The sequence below is a fragment of the Charadrius vociferus genome, unplaced genomic scaffold, assembly GCF_000708025.1.
Source record: "Charadrius vociferus isolate BGI_N301 unplaced genomic scaffold, ASM70802v2 scaffold360, whole genome shotgun sequence".
NCBI lineage: Eukaryota > Metazoa > Chordata > Aves > Charadriiformes > Charadriidae > Charadrius > Charadrius vociferus.
The window spans coordinates 1,017,957-1,039,753 of record NW_009646493.1 but is presented as its reverse complement, the minus strand read 5'-3'; the positions used below and the strand labels follow the sequence as shown (position 1 = coordinate 1,039,753).

General features: G+C 38.4%; 1 protein-coding gene across 1 annotated transcript in view; it reads right to left on the bottom strand.

Annotated features, from left to right (window-relative positions):
* The window catches only part of KHDRBS3 (KH domain containing, RNA binding, signal transduction associated 3), a 74,536-nt gene that overhangs the window by 40,588 nt on the left and 12,151 nt on the right, over positions 1-21,797 (bottom strand). Inside the window, exons 3-4 of the mRNA XM_009882916.1 lie at positions 16,246-16,392; positions 8,254-8,393 (exon numbers count right to left, since the gene is read on the bottom strand). Of these exons, the coding sequence (XP_009881218.1) occupies positions 8,254-8,393; positions 16,246-16,392 (287 nt within the window). The remainder of the gene's footprint in view (positions 1-8,253; positions 8,394-16,245; positions 16,393-21,797) is intronic.

The following is a 21,797-nucleotide window of genomic DNA, read 5'->3' as shown; positions in this document are numbered from 1 at the left end:
CCAGGACAGAGACTCCACAACCTCTCCGGGCAACATGTGCCAGTATCCTGTCACTGGGCACCACACAAAAGAGCCTTCTCTTTCCAGGTTGTATAGACCCAGCTCTCAGGCTTTCCTCATAGGAGGGATGCTCCATACCTTTCATCATCTTTGTGGCCCTTCAATGAACTCTGCAGTATATGCCCATGTCCTTCTTGTACTGGAGAGCCTAGAAATGGATACAGCACTCCAGGTGTGGTCTCACCAGTGATGAGCAGAGGGGAACAATCACCTCACTCAGCCTGTGAGCAACAATGATGCAGCCCAGGATACCATTACCCTACTTTGCAGCAAGTGCTGGCTCAGGTTCAACTTGGTGTCCACCCAGGTCCTTTTCTGTCACGCTGTTTTCCCGCTGGGTGGCCTCCAGAATGGGGTTGTTCTTCCCCAGCTGCAGGACTTCACGCTTCCCCTTGTTAGGCTTCATGAAGTTCCTGTCAGGCCATTTCTCCAGCCTGTCAAGGTCCCTCTGGAGAGCATCACAACCCTCTGGCATATCACCCACTACTCCTAGTGCAAACTTGCTGAGGGAACACCCTGCCCCATCATCCAGATTAATGAAGTTAATCAGGCTGGATCCAGTATTCACCCCTGAAGTACACTGCTTGTTACTGGTTTCCAGCTGGAATTTGCACCACTGATCACCACCCTCTGGACACAGCCATTCAGTCAAATTACAATCCACCTGTCTCCTCATCCAGCCCATACACCACCAGTTTCTCTATGAGGATCACATCTCTCATATGAAGAAAGGCTGAAGGACTTGGGTCTCTTTAGTCTAGAGAAAAGAAGATTGAGGGGGGATCTTATTAATACTTACAAATACTTAAAGGCAGGATGCCAGGGGGATGGGAGCAGTCTTTTTTCAGTGGTGCCCAGTGATAGGACGAGGGGTAATGGGCATAAACTTGAACATAGGAAGTTCCATCTTAACATGAGAAGGAACTTCTTTACTTGGAGGGTGGTGGAGCATTGGAAGAGGCTGCCCAGAAAGGTGGTGGAGTCTCCCACTCTGGAGACATTCAAAACCCACCTGGATGCTGTCCTGTGCAACCTGCTGTAGGTGACCCTGCTCTGGCAGGGGGGTTGGACTAGATGATCTCCAGAGGTCCCTTCCAACCCTAACCATTCTGTGATTCTGTGATCTTATGGGGGACAGCCTTCCTGAACTCACAGCAGTCAATATCCACTTCTCTCCCCTTACCTACCAGCCTGGTCACTTCATCATGGAATGCTATCATGTTGATCAAGCATGACAAGCCACACAACTATTGGAAAAAACTTTTCCTTTTGATAAAGAAAAGTGTACTATATTAACCCTCAATCAGAATGCTTCAGAGTCTGATATTTGATCAGTCTCCCAAGGCACTCCCTTTCCTGTTAGCCCTCAATCCTTCCACTATTTCTTTGTAACAGAAGAAAAAGATCTTTGTTTCCACTTTTACAGACTACAAAGCATTATCCCCAAACTTTGAAAGTTGTGTGCTACCAAAACTCATTTGTCAGCCCATGTCAGCCTTGACTACCTGCTCATATTCTGAAATACAAGGGTCATTTTGCCTTTATTTTTCCATCCTCACTACCATGCTGTCATCCCATTCCCTTTCATAAGTCTTTTGAATGTCCTCTTTACCCCAGTGCCCTTAAGAACATTTTCTACAGTATTGAGATTGCCAACATAACATACCCAGGCTAAAGGTGTACACAAATGGGCACCGAAACCCCCATATTGTATATTCAAACTTTTGTACACTTTGATTAAGTACTTTGAAATAGAGTTAAACTGACTTATTTTCAGGACACCTGAAATAAAGAGGTCCTTGCCAGTGATCCCTCAGATTTATGATACTGCAAAAACACAAGTACTGAAGCATTGCAGGAGATAATGTTTGGTTTTCTCTTTGCTACATTTGTAAGAAAATTCTACTCTTCTGTATCTTACGTCAGTATATTATCCAGAATCTCATAGATTTCTTTGGATGAGGGCAACCCTACTCCTTAAGTACCTATTAACTGTATTTTATATTAAACAGACTGCAGTAGTTAAATAGACAATACTTAAACATACTCAGTAAATCCTAGCTTCTAGCCAGATGCTATTATCACCTCCAGACATGCTTTAACAACGAAGTAATTATCTACGTACTTGAGAACATTGAGTCCTACTGTCAAAGAAACATTGTACTGCCCTAAAACAGATTATTCCATCTATGTGAGAAAATTTTAAATACTTCTATGTTTCATCTTTATTATCAGTTTGGTTTTGATTTTCCTGAATTTATTAATCCAGCAGTGGTGAATCCAGTGAAGGAAGTTAACTCTTCCCCATTAAATGCACAGGTAATTTAGGTGGTTACATTAATTTTATTCTCATTGCTGTGTAATTAACTTACAGGCTCTGCAGTGAAAAGGTCTTTTTCAATCTAGGTACCATGGACTAGACCAAATAAAGCAAATCCCAATAACTCATTTAATATCTTTTGTTTTCACTACACACTGAACAGTGAACCAGAATAATGGGGGGAAATCTAATTTAACTCATATGACACAGCATCCCTTGAAGATAATGTCATGAAAACTATTTTTGTTGGAACTTGAATCTTGACCCTATAATGTTATTTCATTATTTGTTCTTGCAATTTAGTATGAGAGGAAGAAGAGAAAATGAGTGAAGCACTACATTTCTATAAAGCTGTCAAACACATTAGAGAATGGGAGAAGCAGCCTTTCACAAAAGCGTTCTAATGTACTAGTGTGATTTGTAAATACAGTACAGTAATTATAGAGGATAGTCTTAATATATAAAAAACCTGAAAAGTGTACCTTACTGTGTACAGTTAAAATATTACTTAAGAACTGCATTTTGTACCTGATTAAACTTTTACTGTTTGAATAGTTTAATGTGTGGAAAAACATCCCAAAGAAGATATCTACTACTACTCAGACCCACATTATACTATGTTAGACTTGGAACATTTGTGAATCTTTGGAATTAATTCACAGGTACTAATCTAATCCCTGGTTGTCACTAAAACTGTATTTTACCAACTCATACAACTTAAATACATCCATAGAAAACTACTTAAAAGACTTCCTCTTTGGCCTTTATTAGCAATAATGTGACATATCTACTTTATATAAGTCCCATAGCGTTTCTAGCATTTATTTTTTTCCTGCAAACTAAGTTATTGCCCTTGACCATAACAGGCATAGCATCCAGCCAATATTCCCTTCCAGCTTCCCTCAGCAATAGCTCTACTTTATCTTTCACTTTCTTCTCTCTAGTATTATACTGATTTTTATTTCAAGTTTCTCCTTGTAATGAATGACCAAGGTAGTAAAATTACTCTGATTACAAAATCACAGCTAGACAGAATCAGTTCTCAGCTTTCCTTCACTTGTTTTAGCGAAAGAACAACAATTAAATGAATTTATGCACTATGAAGCTCCTTCTCAGTATCTCCCATCCAGAAGGGGAAGTAAATGTAAGAATAGCTTTAAAATAAAATTAATTGTGAAATTTAGGACCAGTTCCCTAATACTGTATTATTCAAGGAGGAAACACTTGAAATTCTTTAGTTTTAACATTCATAGTTCCATACGCCTGCAAGGATTTCAACTCTTCAATAAATGGCTCTAACAAATTTTGTTACTAGATGTTGATATATTTTCTCCCTTTGAGCACAGCCAACTATAGCCAATATTCCTCAAACAGTAAATACTTTTATTAGACATCTGAAAAATAACAGACCTGTTATTTTAAAATGTCAGTAACAAAACATTGAGCACTGATATCCAGATACCACGCACAGAGCTAGGATTCCTGCCTTTTCATCTTTTTTCAAATGAGTCAACATTGAAGTTAACATTCTTACAGAAGGCTTATTTCACATGTTTATTTAAAACAGTAACATGTATGTTCATGTTTCCATTTTGTGAAAAATGGGGGATTTATCACATGACTAAAGAAACAAAACACTGAACACTATACCTGCCTTTGTCCTGGATCCTGAACTGGCTTTGCAAAGTATTTTTTGTGCTACAGAATCTTTTGCAGACCTACACGTTCTCAAGTTATTCTTCAAAAAAGAAACCAGATAATTCTTGTCATACATCTGGAATCAACTAAGTTTATCTGGTGACTAGCGAAAAACAATTGGAAGTTGTGAACACATTACAGCAGTGATCCACATCACATGTCAGAAGTAATATGAGGTAAGACAGCAAATTCTAACCTACAACTTCTGTAACAGTTTTATTTGTCCCCACAGTGACACTCATTCGACCATCAGGATCCCAGCCATGCATACACTGAAATATGAAAAAAAGATAAATGGGAAAGTAAAAAAACCTCACAATTTCATGCAAGCATAAAACAGAATTTTGCTATTTCTTTAGACTATTCCTAGATGTTGGCTCTATGAGAAATTGCCTTTACCTCCCCTCATCTTAGTGAAACCAAAATATCTGCTTTCAAATACAATTGCTCTCTTTATCCAGCGAGTGAACCCAACCAGCTCTCCCCCTATTGTGGCCTTTCAATACTTAAGGAAAGCTGCCTGTAAGAAAGATAGGGAGACATTTTACCAGGGCCTGTAGTCACAGGACAAGTTTTAAACTGAAAAAGGGTAGGTTTAGATTAGTTCAGTTTTAAACTGAGAAAGGGTAGGTTTAGATTGGACACAAGTAAGGAATTTTAATGATGAGGGTAGTGAGACACTGGAACAGTTTGCCCAGAGAAGCTATGGATGCTCCATCATTGGAAGCGTTCAAGGTCAGGTTGGATGGGGCTTTGAGAATGTCCCTTCCCAGGGCAGGGGTTTGGACTAGATGATCTTTAAAGATCCCTTCCAACCCAAACCATTCTATGATTCTACCAGTGATTTCTAGCTATAAGTGACATGCATTGTTTCCCTCACCCCAAGGTAGCAAGGAAGATTTATCCATATTCTTAGACTTACTACTACTGTCCTCTAGAATTTAACTTTTAAAAATATATATCTTACAGTCAGAACTGAGTGATCCTTAAATTGTATTTTTACTTATTCTTAAAATAGGAATGTGAAGCTTTAGAGAGGAAATACTACTTTATTTGCAAAATGTCCTTAGAGGTGTACATTAACATGTATGTTAATATATGTTTATTTGCAGTCTTCAGTTAATCAGAAGTCTCAATTCACATTTCAGTATTATTATCATTTATATTGCACCGATTCAGTATAGGAATGCAAATGCATTAAAGAAACACTGGTTCCAAGAGGTATATCTTCTAGCTACTCACTGTAACAGCATCACATTAAACCCCATGGATCCTTTAAGCTTCCTAGCACAATAAATTAAGTAACTGATATGATGCTTCAATTTGTACTGTTACCTCCAAAAAAAACATTTAAGAACAATGCCAGTTCGCAATAAAAACAAAGAAATGAAAACCAGACTTTCACTAGGGGAAAACTCTCATGTCCCTTTTCTTGTTGCTCAGAAGTAGGTACTAAAGAGAGTAAGTGTGCTTAGCATAAACAGGAGAGAAAATACAAGTGTTGTGATTACAGCTGAAGGTCACCTTTAACAGTATTAGGATGAATGAAAAGAAAGGGGGTGAAGACGGCAGAAGGAAGCAGCTATATGCCCAAGATCAATGATGAGAAAAGCATATTCCTAAAGGTAAAGCTCAAAATTCACACAACCCTTCTATAGCAAATTCCATCCACTCACCCCCAAAATTTTACTTGGCTCTGGAGTCATAAAAAAATTCAGTCAAGAAAATCTGGAACATGCCAGAAATAGAATAAAAAAAATACAAAACCACAACCATTAGGAAATTACTTACCACATACAGGAATACCTGCGCACAAGCTAGAATTTTGTATGCAAGCACAAATGTATTGTTTTCTACAAAGTAAAATTTTGGTATGGAGCTAAACATACACGTAACAAGTCTTCTTAAAAGAAGGCACTTGATAAGATGCATTATCTCCAGTTTCAACATGTCTAATAAGGAGCAGAAAAAGGCATAAATTAGTATGTTGGTTCTTTGAAGTGAAACTATTCAGGAATAAAGGCTTAAAAAAATGGGATCTCAAACACAATCAGTTATTGCATCCTCAACAGGATGTTTCATGTATTGCAGTGGTTATCTTAAAAACATTCTATGGAATATAGAGAGGTTGGGATCAAGGTTTTTAGACTTCATTTTACAAGTCTTGTCAAGCTTTTCTTCAACCTCTCATGCATATCTCAGGGATGCTTGCTATTAAAACTGGTTTATTTAACACTACGACAAGGGCTTTAACAAAGCCTTCCTGCAACAAAGGTATTACTCACTGAAATCAATTTGTGCTAAAGAATCACAGCATTACAACTGAGTTTAAGATCTTTAACTCAAGAGCTGTAGTATCTCAGTAGCAATGACATTAAATTTCACTTAAGGAATCTTTTATGCTAGCAGAGCACTTCAACTTGAGGGGAGAGAGCCTCAGAGTTTAAGACAAGCCTTAAGGTAAGGACAAGTCAAACCAACAAACTTTCAGTCTTCTTTTGAACATATATAAAAAAAGGAGATGACAGATAGAATTTTTAGCTTCCATGTCCAAATCAAATGCCAATAATATTTGAATTTACCCTGAAGACACTTTGATAGTTGTAGGCCAACAGAACGAACTATAAAAGATTGTGAGCTACCTAACAGCATGTATGTCTTACATAAAACGCAGGTTTGAAAAAATAATGTACCAAAATCCAGAGGATAGAACTAGAGATGTTAGAAATTCAGTAGTATGAAAAGTTAATTATGCATGCATGTGCTAGATACTAGTAGTGGAAATTTGGTATGACACTTCAGTGATAAGATCAGACCAAATAATAACTTCTGTATCACCAACACTAGCTTAAGGTCATATGAAAAATTAGGGAACGATGAAATAGAACTGAGTGTCTCTGTACTGAGCATCTGTAGCAGAGCTGTTAGACATCTATGGGAAAGTTAAACAGATATTTAAGAATTGAAGTAAAATTAGCAAAAAACCCATCTCCAAAATCAAATGAGATCTCTAATTTGCAAGCACTTTTGTACGGCTGATTACAGTGCTGAAGAAGTGAACCTCGGTATATAATTACTACTGCTCTGAACAACACTAAAATCAAGAAGAGAAGTGGAATAGATGTATTACACAATATTAAGAATAAAAAATGTTGATTTAGAGAAAGTAATTATATTCTTACAGGATACGACAGTAAGTGTAAATTCTCTAAATTCAGATTCATTCTGCATCGTGTTTGCAATCACTACAGGATATATGTAACTAAACAGGTCTGTATAAATGGAATAATTCCTCAGTGCTTTTCTTCTAACATGCTTAATCTGAGTTAACATGCTTCAGAATATTCCTTTGAAATTTAAAAAGCTGAAATGTAAGTTTGAAGCTTGAGTTAATAAGCACCATAGCCACAACAATTTGCTGTAGAAAACTGTTACACTTAGCTGCTGCAGCCACAATCTCTCTGTACTGTAACAGAAACAGTTATGCACTTTTAGTTTTCGTTGTCACACTCCAGGACTCAAAAGAGTTGAAGCTGTCATCTCAATACTGCAAGGAAGATAGGGGATGCTAGAGTAAAAATAAAACATCTCCTGTGTCAGAAAAATAAAGGAAAAAAGCAGCAGTAGACTTGTCTATCCCTGACTCAAAATCCAGTATTTTATGAGATAAGCCCAAAACAGATGAGACTAAATCTAAATTCTACCTCCAGGACTACAAAAACTTCATAATACCGTAAAAGGAATACATACATTCCATAAGCTAGAGAAATTGATCCAAAATTCATGTCAATCAAGTTAAGATTTACCAGTTTTTCAAAGCCATGAGCCCCAGAAGGCCAATACACAGACCCTACATGCACCTAAGGAACAACTGAAAATTAGAAGCCAAGCAGCACAGAAGAATTCTTACCGCACTGCTCACGGTAAGATTGAACATCTTTATGATGTGCATTGTTAACTTAGGTGTCATTCAAGTTTAAGAGAAATTTCAGCACCGTTGTTCATTCAGTCTAAGCTAGACTACCTTCAACAAATCAAGCTTTGTTTCCCTTATCTTTTGCTCTTATTTTGGATGTCTTTCACATATTTCACTATTGTACTCTTTTTTGTGTTTGAAGGGAGAAGCTTAAAATATACACATTCAAATTAAATTCCACTGCAGCTGAGATACTTACCTGGACAAAGCAGGAACTGGTACTCCTCTTGCTCGAATAGATGGTTTTCCACGAACTACTGGAACTTCTGCATTTTCTGAACCCCCATTTAAGTATGTTAATTCTTGAAGCTGTGCCTGTCTGATTTCATCATTGTAGTCCTAAAACAGGTGGCAGAGCAAGAAAAAACAAATTGTTCAATGACCACACCAAGTTAGTATCAAATACTGTTCCTGAAAGTTCTCTTAAAAAGCTGAACTTCCCATTGAAAAAGTTTAATATGCAAAATTTTATAGGCATATTATTTAGTGAAAAGTTTCTAAAAATAATTCTACATATTATGTGCAATTCTTGCTTGGGTATGTTTTTCTTTGCCACTGCATATTACCTCCACGTAGCTTTATCAATTGAAATGTCAGTGTTCAAATTCTGTTGATAGGGAGAAACAACAACAACAAAAAAAAAAATCAAGGTCCCATGTCTAAGCCGAGATCTGGTTTGTCCTTCCAGCTGGAGAATGATAGTGTGTTAAAAGCTGGAAAAAATTGCATCGCCTGGTGTTGCAAAGCAATACAGAATAAATACACTGCATCCCCTAACAACTAAAGAATAGATTAGACATCTCCACTTTTAAAATCAAGAATTAAAGGCAGAATAAACAATGAGATTCATTTGATACAAACATGCACTATTATGGCCTGGTGTTGCAAAGCAATACAGAATGAATACACTGCAGAGAACATCCCCTAACAACTAAAGAATAGATTAGACATCTCCACTTTTAAAATCAAGAATTAAAGGCAGAATAAACAATGAGATTCATTTGATACAAACATGCACTATTATGTAACAAGAGCTCCCAAAAGTTAAATTCTAGAACATGCAAGGATAAACAATGTGAAGACACATGGCTTCGTATTCTGCACAAATCCTCTCACACGGTCTATTGAAAAGAAAGCTGGAGTTATTAATTCCATGTAAATATGGTACTTGTCAAAGAAAAAGACACAAGAGTCTTTTCCAGGACCTTGAGCCAACCTCCAAAACGAACACATCACCCAGGAATAAAATAGATACAGCAATCAACTCTAGAGCTGCACATAATTTTCTGCCATTTTTCCTCCCCTTAAAGCAAACCAAAGAACGCATCGGTAAAGGTGAATCAAACAAAGAAATACTTTATTCTGTGTGTATACATACACACTAAGAATCAAAATATTAATAGGTCCTCTAATAAGAATGAAATGATACTTCTCATATAACAGCTCTTATCTTCTGCAAATTATCCCATTTCAAAGAAGGCAGGTTTGTCCAAGTACCATCTATTTTTACATTTCAATTACAAAACAAAGGATCTGCCTCTTATCGGAAATCTGATTTTATTACATTTATGCACTAGGCAGGTACCAAAAGACTGTCAGGCAGCCTTGCATCAGACAACTCACTGAAACAACTCCACATTGAAAGAAGATTAAAACATCTACAAACTCAAAGATCTCAATTATGCTTGAAACATTGTTTCCCCTACCTTCCACAAACAGAAATAAGAGTTTTCCTTTACACAGAATTGCTGCAGATAGTTACTAGTGTTAAAGTGTCACTACAAAGGCATTTTCTCCAAAGTGTCTTAGGTAGGCTCTGAAATTTAACTCACAACTGTGTATCTGAGATCATCCTCTATTTAGCAGCAGAATTCAACGAGACGAGGAAAAAGTCTGGAAGACTGAATCAACGGTTTCAAACTGTAATTGAAGCTTTTGAGAAAGACTCCATTGCGCAACAACTTGGAACAAATACACAGCCAAACCATCGCAGGGAGTACAACAGGCAACTGAACACTACTCTGACCAACTATGGTACAGAAACCTACTATGTGTTTGTACTTTGTTGCTAGACCAGAACTGTCTACAATTGCAAAATTCTGTGCAATGTATGGAACAAAGAACTTCGATCTTGAAACAAAATGCTAATAAATTGTTAAAACTGTACTACAAACACAATACTCAGGTCTCAAAGCTCTGGCACAGCATGTGTCAGAGATACCCTTTAAAACTCTCCACAAGACTTCCTACTTAGAACTGGGCTCCCAGAAACACTTTAATTTCATTTAATTTCTTGAGACATGCTTGGGTTACCACTGTGCATATTGGGTCCTTTTTCTTCCCAACGCTTTCTCATTTTTCTGTAGCATAATACTAGACACACCAGCAGCCTTAGTCATATACAAGGACTCCACTGTACAAGGGCACAGAACAGAAAATATGGTCCTTATCACATATGCCAGAGGCAGTAGAAAGACACAGAGTGAAGAGGCAACACAAGGAAGTAACAATACAAGTAGCCACGTGTCATGGTTTGGGCAGGACGGGCCACTGAAACAAACAGATGCTGTCCCCCACCTCTCTGTCCAAGAAGAGGAGGGAGAGAAAAAGAGAGAAAGACTTGGAAGTTCAGGAAAACAACTAAGCTACTTTAATGAAAATCTTAATGAATAAAATTAAAAAAAGAAAATAATGAAATATATAAAAAACCATATCAAGCTCCCAGGATGATGATCACGTCACTAGCAAACACTGGGAAAGTCCCAGACTGGACTCAGCCACGGACAGGAGCTGAACTCAGGAACTGGATTGAGGAATACAGGGATCAGGATCAAAGGCAAACAAACAGACAGTCCTCCTTGAACATAGGCCATTGAAGAAAGGGCCTTTGGTCCCTCAGCTTTTATACTGAGCATGAGGCAGATGGGATGGAATACCCTGTTGGTCAGTTTTGGGTCACCTGTCCTGTCCACTCCTCCCTGCAGGTGCGACCCCTCTACGCTTTTCTGCTTCCAACCCTCCAACGGGGCAGATAAAGTTCACTGGCCCTGGGTGTTATAGCAATAAGTATAAGCAAGAGCCTTTCTGCATACCATTCCTTGGCATCAGCTATAAACATAGGTCTTGTCACTCAGAGTGAACAGTTTTCTGCACAATATGATGTTAATTTCAGTAGTTAGAAGAGGCTTAGCTGAAAAGTAAAATTACTGAACAGAAAATTGGTTCTGTTTTACCTCAAACCAGGACACCAGGATAAGCAACGGTGCTAATCCATCAGACTCTGAAATGGATTCTTCAATTAAAAGTTACATGCTCAATTTATGACTACCAATTGCTGGAAAACAGCACACTTCAAATCTCTTCCCCACCCAGAACGCTGCACTCCTCCCCCTGTACAGCTTAGACAGAAGCAACACTTGAATTTCAGTTAAATGCTCTGATTAATTTCAAGTGAACAGATGTATTCTCATTTTATGAACATCACCCATCCTGACTTTGAGTACAGTCTTCTCTGAAGATGGAGGATGCTTTCTTCTGTAGGAATGACTACATCAAGACACAAGCGAGAGATTTTCTCCCTACATGGAATTACTTACATGACCCAACTAAGCAACATTCTTTTAGATTTTACCTGTGATTTTCACCCAGCCCTGATCAACACACCAGCAGCAGCTCTCCCTGGGATCATCTGTAATTTAAGACCTTAATCAAATTTATCCACTCAAAGTATTAGTAAAACCACGTTTTATTTAATGTTAGGACAGATCCCTGCAGAACCCTATGCAGTTGTGCAAAACACTCAAGTAGATCTTTATCCTGGCAGTGAGCAACAAGTAGTTATCAGGTTTCCAGCCACCTTCATACATACACCTTACAGTTATTCACCAGCTTGTTTAAAGAAAAGCACTTGACTTCACAAACCCCACTAGCTCTTCCAAATGCCATTGAAGACTTTCCTCACCGCACCTTACACATCGAACATACAGAAGGCAAGGCAAACTACAGGAAAAACTTTTAAATTCTGCTCACATTGTAAATGGACTGCTAAGGACTGTTCTCTCAAAGATATTTCTATACTTAGCTTTGAAGACAAGGAAAACAAGTAACTCAGGCAACCAACAGCAAAGCATAATTAATGTTGCTGCTGTCAAAAGAAGAATGACTATCGCTACTCAAAAATTAAGCAAAATAGTTTAAGAAAAGTCCTATTGGCCAAAGTCGCAGTGATCATGGTATAATACAGGACCGGGGAGAGGATGGAAACAACTGGCTTTGTTTTAACTGACAGAAGTAATTCTGGGATAAATTAATACCATGCACAACACCCACCAGTCTAACAGTCGAACAGACTGCTCACCAAATGGCCTGGCCAAAACAAAGGAACCAGCTCGTTTAAAAGGAGGACAAAAGAATATACTTGAAGTCAAAAGCCACAATTCCACCTGCAGAAAACAAGTGAGAGTCAAGACAACACAATAAGCACAGCCAAATAAACTCAAGTTAGAAGGTTTTATGCCTTGGTTCAAGTTATATCAAGAATTTGAAGGACAGTACACCACTACAGCTGCTTGAGGCTGAACTACAATGCAAAGTTCATGTTGCTTGTTCATGGACCTAAAAATATCCAAGAGAAGAGGCTAAGGCATTTTTGCTATGGTCAGCTACTAGAAGGATATTTTGTATCCCACATTCTAGCACCACTTGTGACTGTGTATTCAGACCTGGTCTGAAAATTGAACAATGACCGTATTCATAAATTAGGATCAGGACCTAAAGTTGTTGGAAGGTATAGCTAGCTTACATTATAAGAACACAAATTAAGATCACAATCATATATACTGATAGCAGCACTCCTTCCTTGAAGTAAAACTGGTAATTTGTTAAGAAAGCCACAACAGACCTTATAGAAAATAAAAATCATGTTGCATTTGGCAGCAGTTAACCAAATGGTTGTTCTAGAGAGAACAAAGTGCTTCTTATTGCTTCCTAGAGCAGCTGCTGCAAGGGGGCAGCAGGGCAGAAGAGATCAAGGCATTTAGAACCATTCTGATAAGATTCATTTCAAAAGCCAAAGGGAAATTAAGACAGTGTTGGCTTGATCCCATAGTTCAGAAAAGATTATGTAGCATCAGTTCAGCCCAATACAATAAAGATGCAATGATCAAAAATTGAGATGGAAAAGTATACAACCAATTAATGGAATTGCTCATTATCAGTCTGTAATTCTACTGGTTTAATGGCAGTAGGGTAATGGCTAGGTTGTGATAAGCTTGCTTCATTTATTATGACACGAGGTGAAGCACGCTCAGTGAAGAAAAATAATATCTCTGATGAAGGGGGCAGGCGAGATCAGATATATCCTTACTTCCAACATATGCAAAAAGCACTTATCAAAATTGTGCATATTTTCATCTAAAAAGAAAACAGCTGTTTGCTCAAGAGAACAGCCAAGAACTCAGTTCTCCCTTCTCTCTTCACACAGTCAAATAACGAATCATGTAAATACAGTAACCTTCAATAATTATGACAGCCCAGCATTCCTACAAATCTTCTGTTGAGTATGTCCTATCTAATCAGTCAGGATGTTTGAATAGTAGTATGTTTATCTCTTCATATACATCAAGACAAAAGCCATTTAGAACTTGCAGGCAAAGTTATGATGTGCTTCTTTGTAACAAAACATAATGATCAAGACATTTTTGGGGGGGGCATCACAGTTTTAAGGTACAACCACATTAGTGCATTTCATATCAGGATCTATTCCCAAATGAACCTCCCAATGATCATTTGACACCATCCCACACAATATCCTGGTCTCTAAATTGAAGAGACATGGATTTGACAAATGGACCACTCAGTGGATAAAGAACTAGCCTGACGGTCACACTCAAAGAGTTGCAGTCAATGGCTCAGTGTCCAAATGGAGAGAAGTGACAAGTGGCGTTCCTCAGGGGTCAGTACTGGGACCTGTATTACTCAACATTTTTGTTGCAGACATGGACAGTGGGGTTGAGTGCACCCTCAGCAAGTTTGCCGATGATACCAAGCTGTTTGGCGAGGTAGACATGCTGGAGGGGAGGGATGCCATCCAGAGGGACCTGGACAGGCTGGAGAGGTGGGCCCAAACCAACCTCATGCAGTTCAACAAGGCCAACTGCAAGGTCCTACATCTGGGTTGGGGCAATCCCAAGCACAAATACAGGCTCGGTGGGGAATGGCTGGAGAGCAGCCCTGAGGAGAAGGACCTGAACATGCTGATTGACCAGAAGCTCAGCATGAGCCAGCAATGTGCAATCGCAGCCCAGAAGGCCAACCATATCCTGGGCTGCATCAAAAGAAGTGTGGCCAGCAGGTCAAGGGAGGTGATTCTGCCCCTCTACTCCACTCTTGTGAGACCCCACCTGGAGTACTGCGTCCAGCTCTGGAGTCCTCAACATAAGACATGGACCTGCTGGAGTGTGTCCAGAGGAAAGCCACGAGGATGATCTGAGAGCTGGAGCACCTCTCCTATGAGGAGAGGCTGAGAGAGTTGGGGCTGTTCAGCCTGGAGAAGAGAAGGCTCCGGGGAGATCTTATTGCAGCATTCCAGTACCTCAAGGGGGCCTACAGGAGAGCTGGGGAAGGACTTTTTTACAAGGTTATGTAGTGACAGGATGAGGGGGAATGGATATAAACTGGAAGAGGGCAGGTTTAGATTAAACATTAGGAAGAAGTTTTTCACTTTAAGGGTGGTGAGGCACTGGCACAGGTTGCCCAGAGAGGTTGTTGAGGCCCCATCCCTGGAGGTGTTCAAGGCCAGGCTGGATGTGGCCTTGGGCAACCTGGTCTAGTCGGAGGTGTCCCTGCCCATGGCAGGGAGGTTGGAACTCAATGATCTTCAAGGTCCTTTCCAATCTAAACCATTCTATGATCATTACTTATGCTTTGGTTCATGTCATGGACTAGTATTGGGGCATATCAATCAACTTTCAGACAAAAAAGCTAGAAGAGAAACACTCAAGGAGCACACAATCAAGTCCTGTCACTTAAGGACTTAAGTTTTATGGATCTAGACCAGGTTTAGCATGAACTAAAACCCCCCAAATGCACACAGTAGCACTGTGAGGACATCAGCACCAACTGCATCATCCTAGAGTATAGATGGCATTTCTACCCCCAACAGGCTATATAGTGGCCACGCAACATGTATCCCCAGTCCTGAATACAGCTACACTGACTGTACTCTCTTAAATATTTATGTGCTGCAGTCACTCAGATACACACCTTTGTAAAGTTCCCTTAGCCAGGTCTCCCACATTTCCAAGATCTGACACAAATCAAGACTAACACTTGGATAACATTTTCAGCCATAAAAATAAACAGAAGTCAACACACCTTGAGGATGCTTTGCTTTCTATATTCATTCAATAGCCAATAAAAATAGAACAACATTCACTGAAGAGCTACTACAGTTAGGAACTTCACATGCAGTAACGCCACCTCAAATGCCTCAGCTTCTTAAGACAGCTTGGATCATTGCAAGCAGTTTAATATTACAGAGCAATCAAGGGTGGTTCTTACATAAGAATCAAATACAGGAACAGTCTGTAGGAAGACACTGGAAACTTGTAACACCATTGTCTATACATAGCCTGAACCTGGAGTACAACCTTACACTGGAAATCACATCTCATGTCATACATCACAAGTTAAAGACAGATATAAGCCATGTATCATTAGCTTTGTGAAGAAAAAATGATACAAAACAGAATTGTATTGATTCTCGGCACTGAACACTAAACCAGGATTATGGGTGGCAGCAGTACTACAACTTCAAATTTATTTATTAAGTCAAACTGAACCCTATGCTGATGCTTCAGCTGTATCAAGAACACAGAAAAGCCCTACCTTAAGCAAAGTTATTTTCTCATATTTTACAGGATTTTACAATTATTTGTAAGCATGACCAGTTCAGCAAGAATAAGTTGTTTTTTTACTATAGGTCACATCATGAGATGAGGGTATGTAGACAGTTATGCATTCACCCAATAACTGCCCATATCAGAAAAGTATTTGTAAACACGACCACTTATTTCACACATGAAGGAAAATAAGCAACATGACCTGACCAATGTTATACAGTAAGTTAGTTTTAGAGATGATTTCTCACTTAAAGCTACCCAAATTTTTACAAAGGAATTAAAATACTAACAGGGATGAGGAACTTCTTGATTTCTTCCAATGCATGTCCCATTCTGGCATATGCTTCTGCCGGTGGAGCAAATACTTCAATTAAAACATGCAGGTCATCATTTAGGTGGAAGTACTTTGCCTCTCCACTTTTTCTCAACTCTTCCTCCTAGGCAATAAAAAAAAAAGTTTTTTTTTCCACCTTCTTATTTTAAACATATTATAATGCAAGTGTTAAAGTTGCTTCAGAGGCATTTGCACATACCATTTACTCATGTTCAGATGGAAAGAACTAGAAAAAGTGTAAAGTTACATTTCTGATAGACTTCAGACCAATCACATCACTAAAACATTAGAATAGTATCAGTTTGCTTATCAATCGTAACGAGTAACACAAACTAAGACCCATCAGCTTCTGCTCACAGACAGAAACTGCAGCACAAGGGAGAATGTTTTCAGGGATTTTCCCAAGTGCACCAGTTTCATGTAGAAGACCCAGAAAAACATAAGTGAACTTGAAGTCTCTTTTCTCAAAAGTAAAGTCTTTAGAAACAAGTTTGATCTAATATTGCACAAGAGCAAGTTTCCTTTATTAGTATCATTTCAATCTTAGTGTTATTGCACTGCTCAGATACTTCTGATTTATTTTCTGTTCTGATTGAGATTTCTACCCCATGAGTACATCCTTTGCAGAACTGTGCTACCTGGACATCAAGCTAACACCATACAAGACAAGGGAGAAGGACATGTGGGGGGTGAAAGAGTTCACTAGCTATTTCAGAAGAGTTTCCTTTCTTTTATTCTGCTTCACCCAACCCACTTTAACATGACTGAAAAAACTATGATTTCAAGGCAGTGAAACAGAGCTCAGTTCTCAAATACTTGCATTAATGTGCAAAAAGTTCACGGACCTAAAGGACATCATTTGTTAGTCTCAGAAAGGCTTCCCCATTCCCCTGTGTATCCAACAGGTACTTTCCAAGAGATTGAACCAACATTAAAAATAATTTCATTGTATTATCAGATAACATTATATTGAATTCTTAGCAGTTCTGCTATGAGGAAAAAAAAGCCCTAAGAATTTTCCCCTGTTGCTTATTGTATTTAGCAAGCACCAGGTAAGTACTTCATCCTTTAGATTACTAAAATTATAGTTTCAATGATAGTTGAAATCTGCCCCCACGCACACCCCTTAATTATGGGTTGAGGTTTATAAGTGACAATCTGCTTCTGCTGCTCATAACATTGTCATCATACTTTGTGTTGACTATGAGGATGTTTTAAAAAAAAAAAAATCAACATGATCTAGTCAGCTGTTTGAACATTCACAGAAAGAATATTAAGTGGCCAGGAATAGACTGCAAATGGAACTTCAGCAAAACCATTATCTTTGATAAAAATAGCGGATCTTAGAAATAAGAAGCAAAGAGTTATAAACATTACAGCTTTTAAGCATTTAGTTCTAACAGGAACTGTTTCTCACTTAAATACTTACTTTTAAGCAGTTATTCAAGACATATGAACTGCCATCTAGCACTGAAAGTGAGATGTTTTCATCAGTGGAATTCCTCATATAATTTGGGTTTTAGTATACACACACTATCTAGTATTCCCTGTCCCTTTTTTTAAAGGGAAAAAAATCACAGTACAGTAAGATGTGCAGAGAATTGAGAATTAAGAAAATTAATTTCTGTAGTTATCAATCAGCTTGCGTGATAATGGCAACAAGCAATAGAAATGTCACAATTTCATGTGCCTGGTGAGAAAGGACTTCAATCAGTACTTTTAAAAACACAAGACATTTTAGAGCAGGTTATTCCAAAATCATTCCCATAAGCAAGCTTTTAAAGTAACTTTATCTTTCCTCTTGCTTCACTTGTAAAGTTCACTCTGATTAAATTTTGGTTTGTTGTTTGTTTTTGTTTGTTTTGTTTTTTTCAATTCTATACTATGACTTGGCAACACACTGTTCTCCATTGCTCTTAACAGCACTCAAGTGAGAATGAGCTCATTCGCTGACCTACATCTCCCAGCCTTGGGCACACATTAAGCATTTTAGGCTTTTTTTTTTTTATTGCCCGTGATGACCAACAAAAGCCACAGCTTGTTCCCATTCCAGTATCCTTCACTGACAGTATTTTGAGCTCCCACAAAACCCTCTGCCTTCCATTACATGGCGGCGCACACACTGGCTAGGCTCGCCTGGCCCACAGGGATGCCATGTGGCTGGCCACAACAGAGAACTTTTCCTCCTTGACTGCAATGGAGACTGAGAACTGCTGAAAGGATGAAAGTAAAGAGATACAGAACAAGGGAGCTAAAAGACAGCAAGGTGGCCACTTCCTTTAGTTTTTCTAAAAAAAGAAAAAATTAAAAATCTGTCTTTTAAATCTCCATCTTCTCACAGAAAATCTATGACATCAAACAGCTCATGGCTTGGACAATCTGATTTAACTCCGTGTTTCCAGTCCAGACACATCCCTGCAGTACTGCAGTCTGGGAGCCTTATGAAAAAGCTCACTCTCTGCTTTGTACCTGATGCTGTTGTATTTCATCCCTTCGTGGTCCTGAACAAAGCACAGCACTAGGCACAGCTTATGATCCACAGCAACACGAGGCATCTGGCAATATGCCTAAAGACAGGTAATACACTTTGCCCCATATTCTGTTGTACCTATAGAGTTTCCTGCTTTTCATCTTACCCGTGAAGCTATCAAGAACCAGATACTAGCCCTAGAAGTCTACTGCTTTAAATCAGAAGTTGAGTAGCAGTATTTTTTCCAAATATGCTCATAATACTGTCCATTTTCATCTTCACTACACCACTTTTAACTGAGATTCTGAATTTCTTTAGGTACTACCTGATATTTATTTTTAATGTTACCTTAAATTTGGCTTCTGTCAGATTTTATAAACCATTCAGAATACTCAAGTTGAAAGGACTTCACTGGTCTCCAACTATCACTAACACGTAAATAACCAATTAGGGTAGAAAGCTTTAACTTATTTCTTCAGATTCACAAAATAAAAGCAATCTTGTCATGGAATAAAGAAATTCTGAAATGGGTCCTTTCACTTTTTCACCCTCCCACAGACACACAAAACCTGTTGAGAGACAGCTTAGGCTATCTCTGCATCAACGAGTGAAAAGTCAGCAATGAGGCAACAGCACAACTAGAAAAAACATGTTAGCTGAAAAGGAGAATTACTGAATTTAGTTATTGTATATCACAAGTAGATACATGAAATAGTCCTCCAGAAGTGGAAACAGAAGCCTAGACTGATTCTAGAACTCAGTTTAAGGAGTAAGGAACAAAGATACAGAAAAAATATTTCCCAAATGTGGTCTTAAACCGAAATCTCTTAGTAGGAAGCAGACCGGACATTCTAAAAAGGCAATTACAAGTCAGAGCTGGAGAAATACTATTGCTCAAAATGAATTCAAAGTCAGACTGGTTTATCTGTATTATTCTGATTTATCTGACTTTTTCCCTAGAGAACTTGCAAAAGGTAATGGTGATCTTTGCTACATTTTCTCAAACTTTCACATCAATTCGCTTTCTTCCACGAGCCTTTGACGTTCCCTTAAAGTTAAAAAATAAAAGTATTTAGAAATTTAGCTTAGAGAAGTCTATGAAGCTTACTGCCACTTCTCCTCAGGAAAACAGTTAATTGCAATTCATTTAAAACTTGTAATGTAGCAGGTGTACTAACACGTAAGTGTTTAGAATCTGACAACCTGATCCAGAGCCTCCAACACTTCATTCATCCCAGAATCTGTAATCACCGTCACTATATAGCCACACAGTATATGCTGTGTCACTTCCAGTGACAGCAGTCAAAGATGCTACAATGAACCTGTGAGAGAAAATAGATCAGATCCTCAGGTGTTCTGGGGTGAAAGTTTGGCTTCAGTGTAAGAGTATAGTTTACATCAACTGAAGCTTTTTTTAAATCTTTGATAATGTAATTCTGAACTTTGCTACTTATAGCAAAAATACTAACCAAAATAGTGCTTCAAATCTGAACATAGGTTTTTTTTTCAAAAAAATTTTTTTTAAATTACATTTCATGCCATTGAGCAGTGTCTTATACCACCAACATACTTCTGAAAACAAGGTTTGCACCTGCTCACCAGGAGAATACAATATTGTTCAGTAGATTTCACTTTCATTAACGCTTAAATAAGTTTAAAAGTCAGTGAAAATTGGAAGAAATGCCTACGTAACAGCAGTTATATTTTTAATTCAATTCCTCCTGTCCTACATATGCAAAATAGCAGGCTAGAAACTTGTGGATTTTCTGTTTGGTCAGAGAACCCACTGGGAAATAAAAGGGAGAAGCAACCATGCTGGAGAACTATCATAGAATAGTTTTGGTTGGAAGGGACCTTTAAAGGCCATCTAGTCTCCTGTGAGGACAGGCTGAGAGAGTTGGGATTGTTCAGCCTGGAAAAGAGAAGGCTCCAGGGAGACCTTACAGCAGCCTTTCAGTACTTAAAGAGGGCTTATAATAAAGATGGGGACAAACCTTTTAGCAGGGCCTGTTGTGACAGGACAAAGGGAAATGGTTTTAAACTAAGAAGGTAGATTTAAACTAGATACAAGGAAGAAATTTTTTACCACAAGGGTGGTGAAACACTGGCACAGGTTGCCAAGAGAAGTGGTAGATGCCCCATCCCTGGAAACATTCCAGGTCAGGTTGGATGGGGCTCTGAGCAACCCAATCTAGTTGGAGATGTCCCTGCTCATTGCAGGGGGGTTAGACTAGATTGCCTTTAAAGGTCCTTTCCAACCCAAACCATTTGATGATTTTCAGAGTGATGCACTCTATTTTTTTCCATATCACTAAAGTTTCAACTAGATTTTCCAAGTAATGCAAAAATATGTGAGAATTTGGCACCCTTTCTGAGCAGCAATTTGTTGACACTGAATAATTCAATCCTGGGCTTCTCTTCAGCGAAGAATCCTTTTCTCATACAGGAAATATATATAATTTAGGTTCTCTTATTTGCTAGTTCCAAAATTTTAACTAAGATGTATGAAGATGAAGGCAAAAAGTAAATACTAGTTAAAGAGATATCATTGAAACAATTAGTACACAGGTAATCTACATGAAACTAGAAAAAAAACTCTTAAGTTCTCTTGTTTGGTTAAGTTCTCCATATACAGAGTCTCCAGCATGCTGAGCAGCATCCCTAAAGAACTAGGGATGAATACAATCTAGTTTACATTATTAGCTGATAGGATCCCTTTGTAGCAGCACTACTTTCTTGCACATATTCTGCAGGTTCAATCAAGTACTGGAATCAGCATCATTAATGGTCTCCTTTAGTTCTGAATAATGCTTTCTGAAGGACTATTCCAAATAGGTACATACAAGGTGTTCCACCTGTACTATTCCAAAGTATCCAACCAGGTCGTCTCTATTGTCCTTTTTAAAAACACAACTACAATGACAGGACAGACCCACAATGACAGGAATCTTACTGTTTCTGAACTCAAAGATTAATTGTGCTGAAGTTTTCTGCAAACAATAGCTCAAATCCCTTCATTAGCCACTTAATTTAAAAAA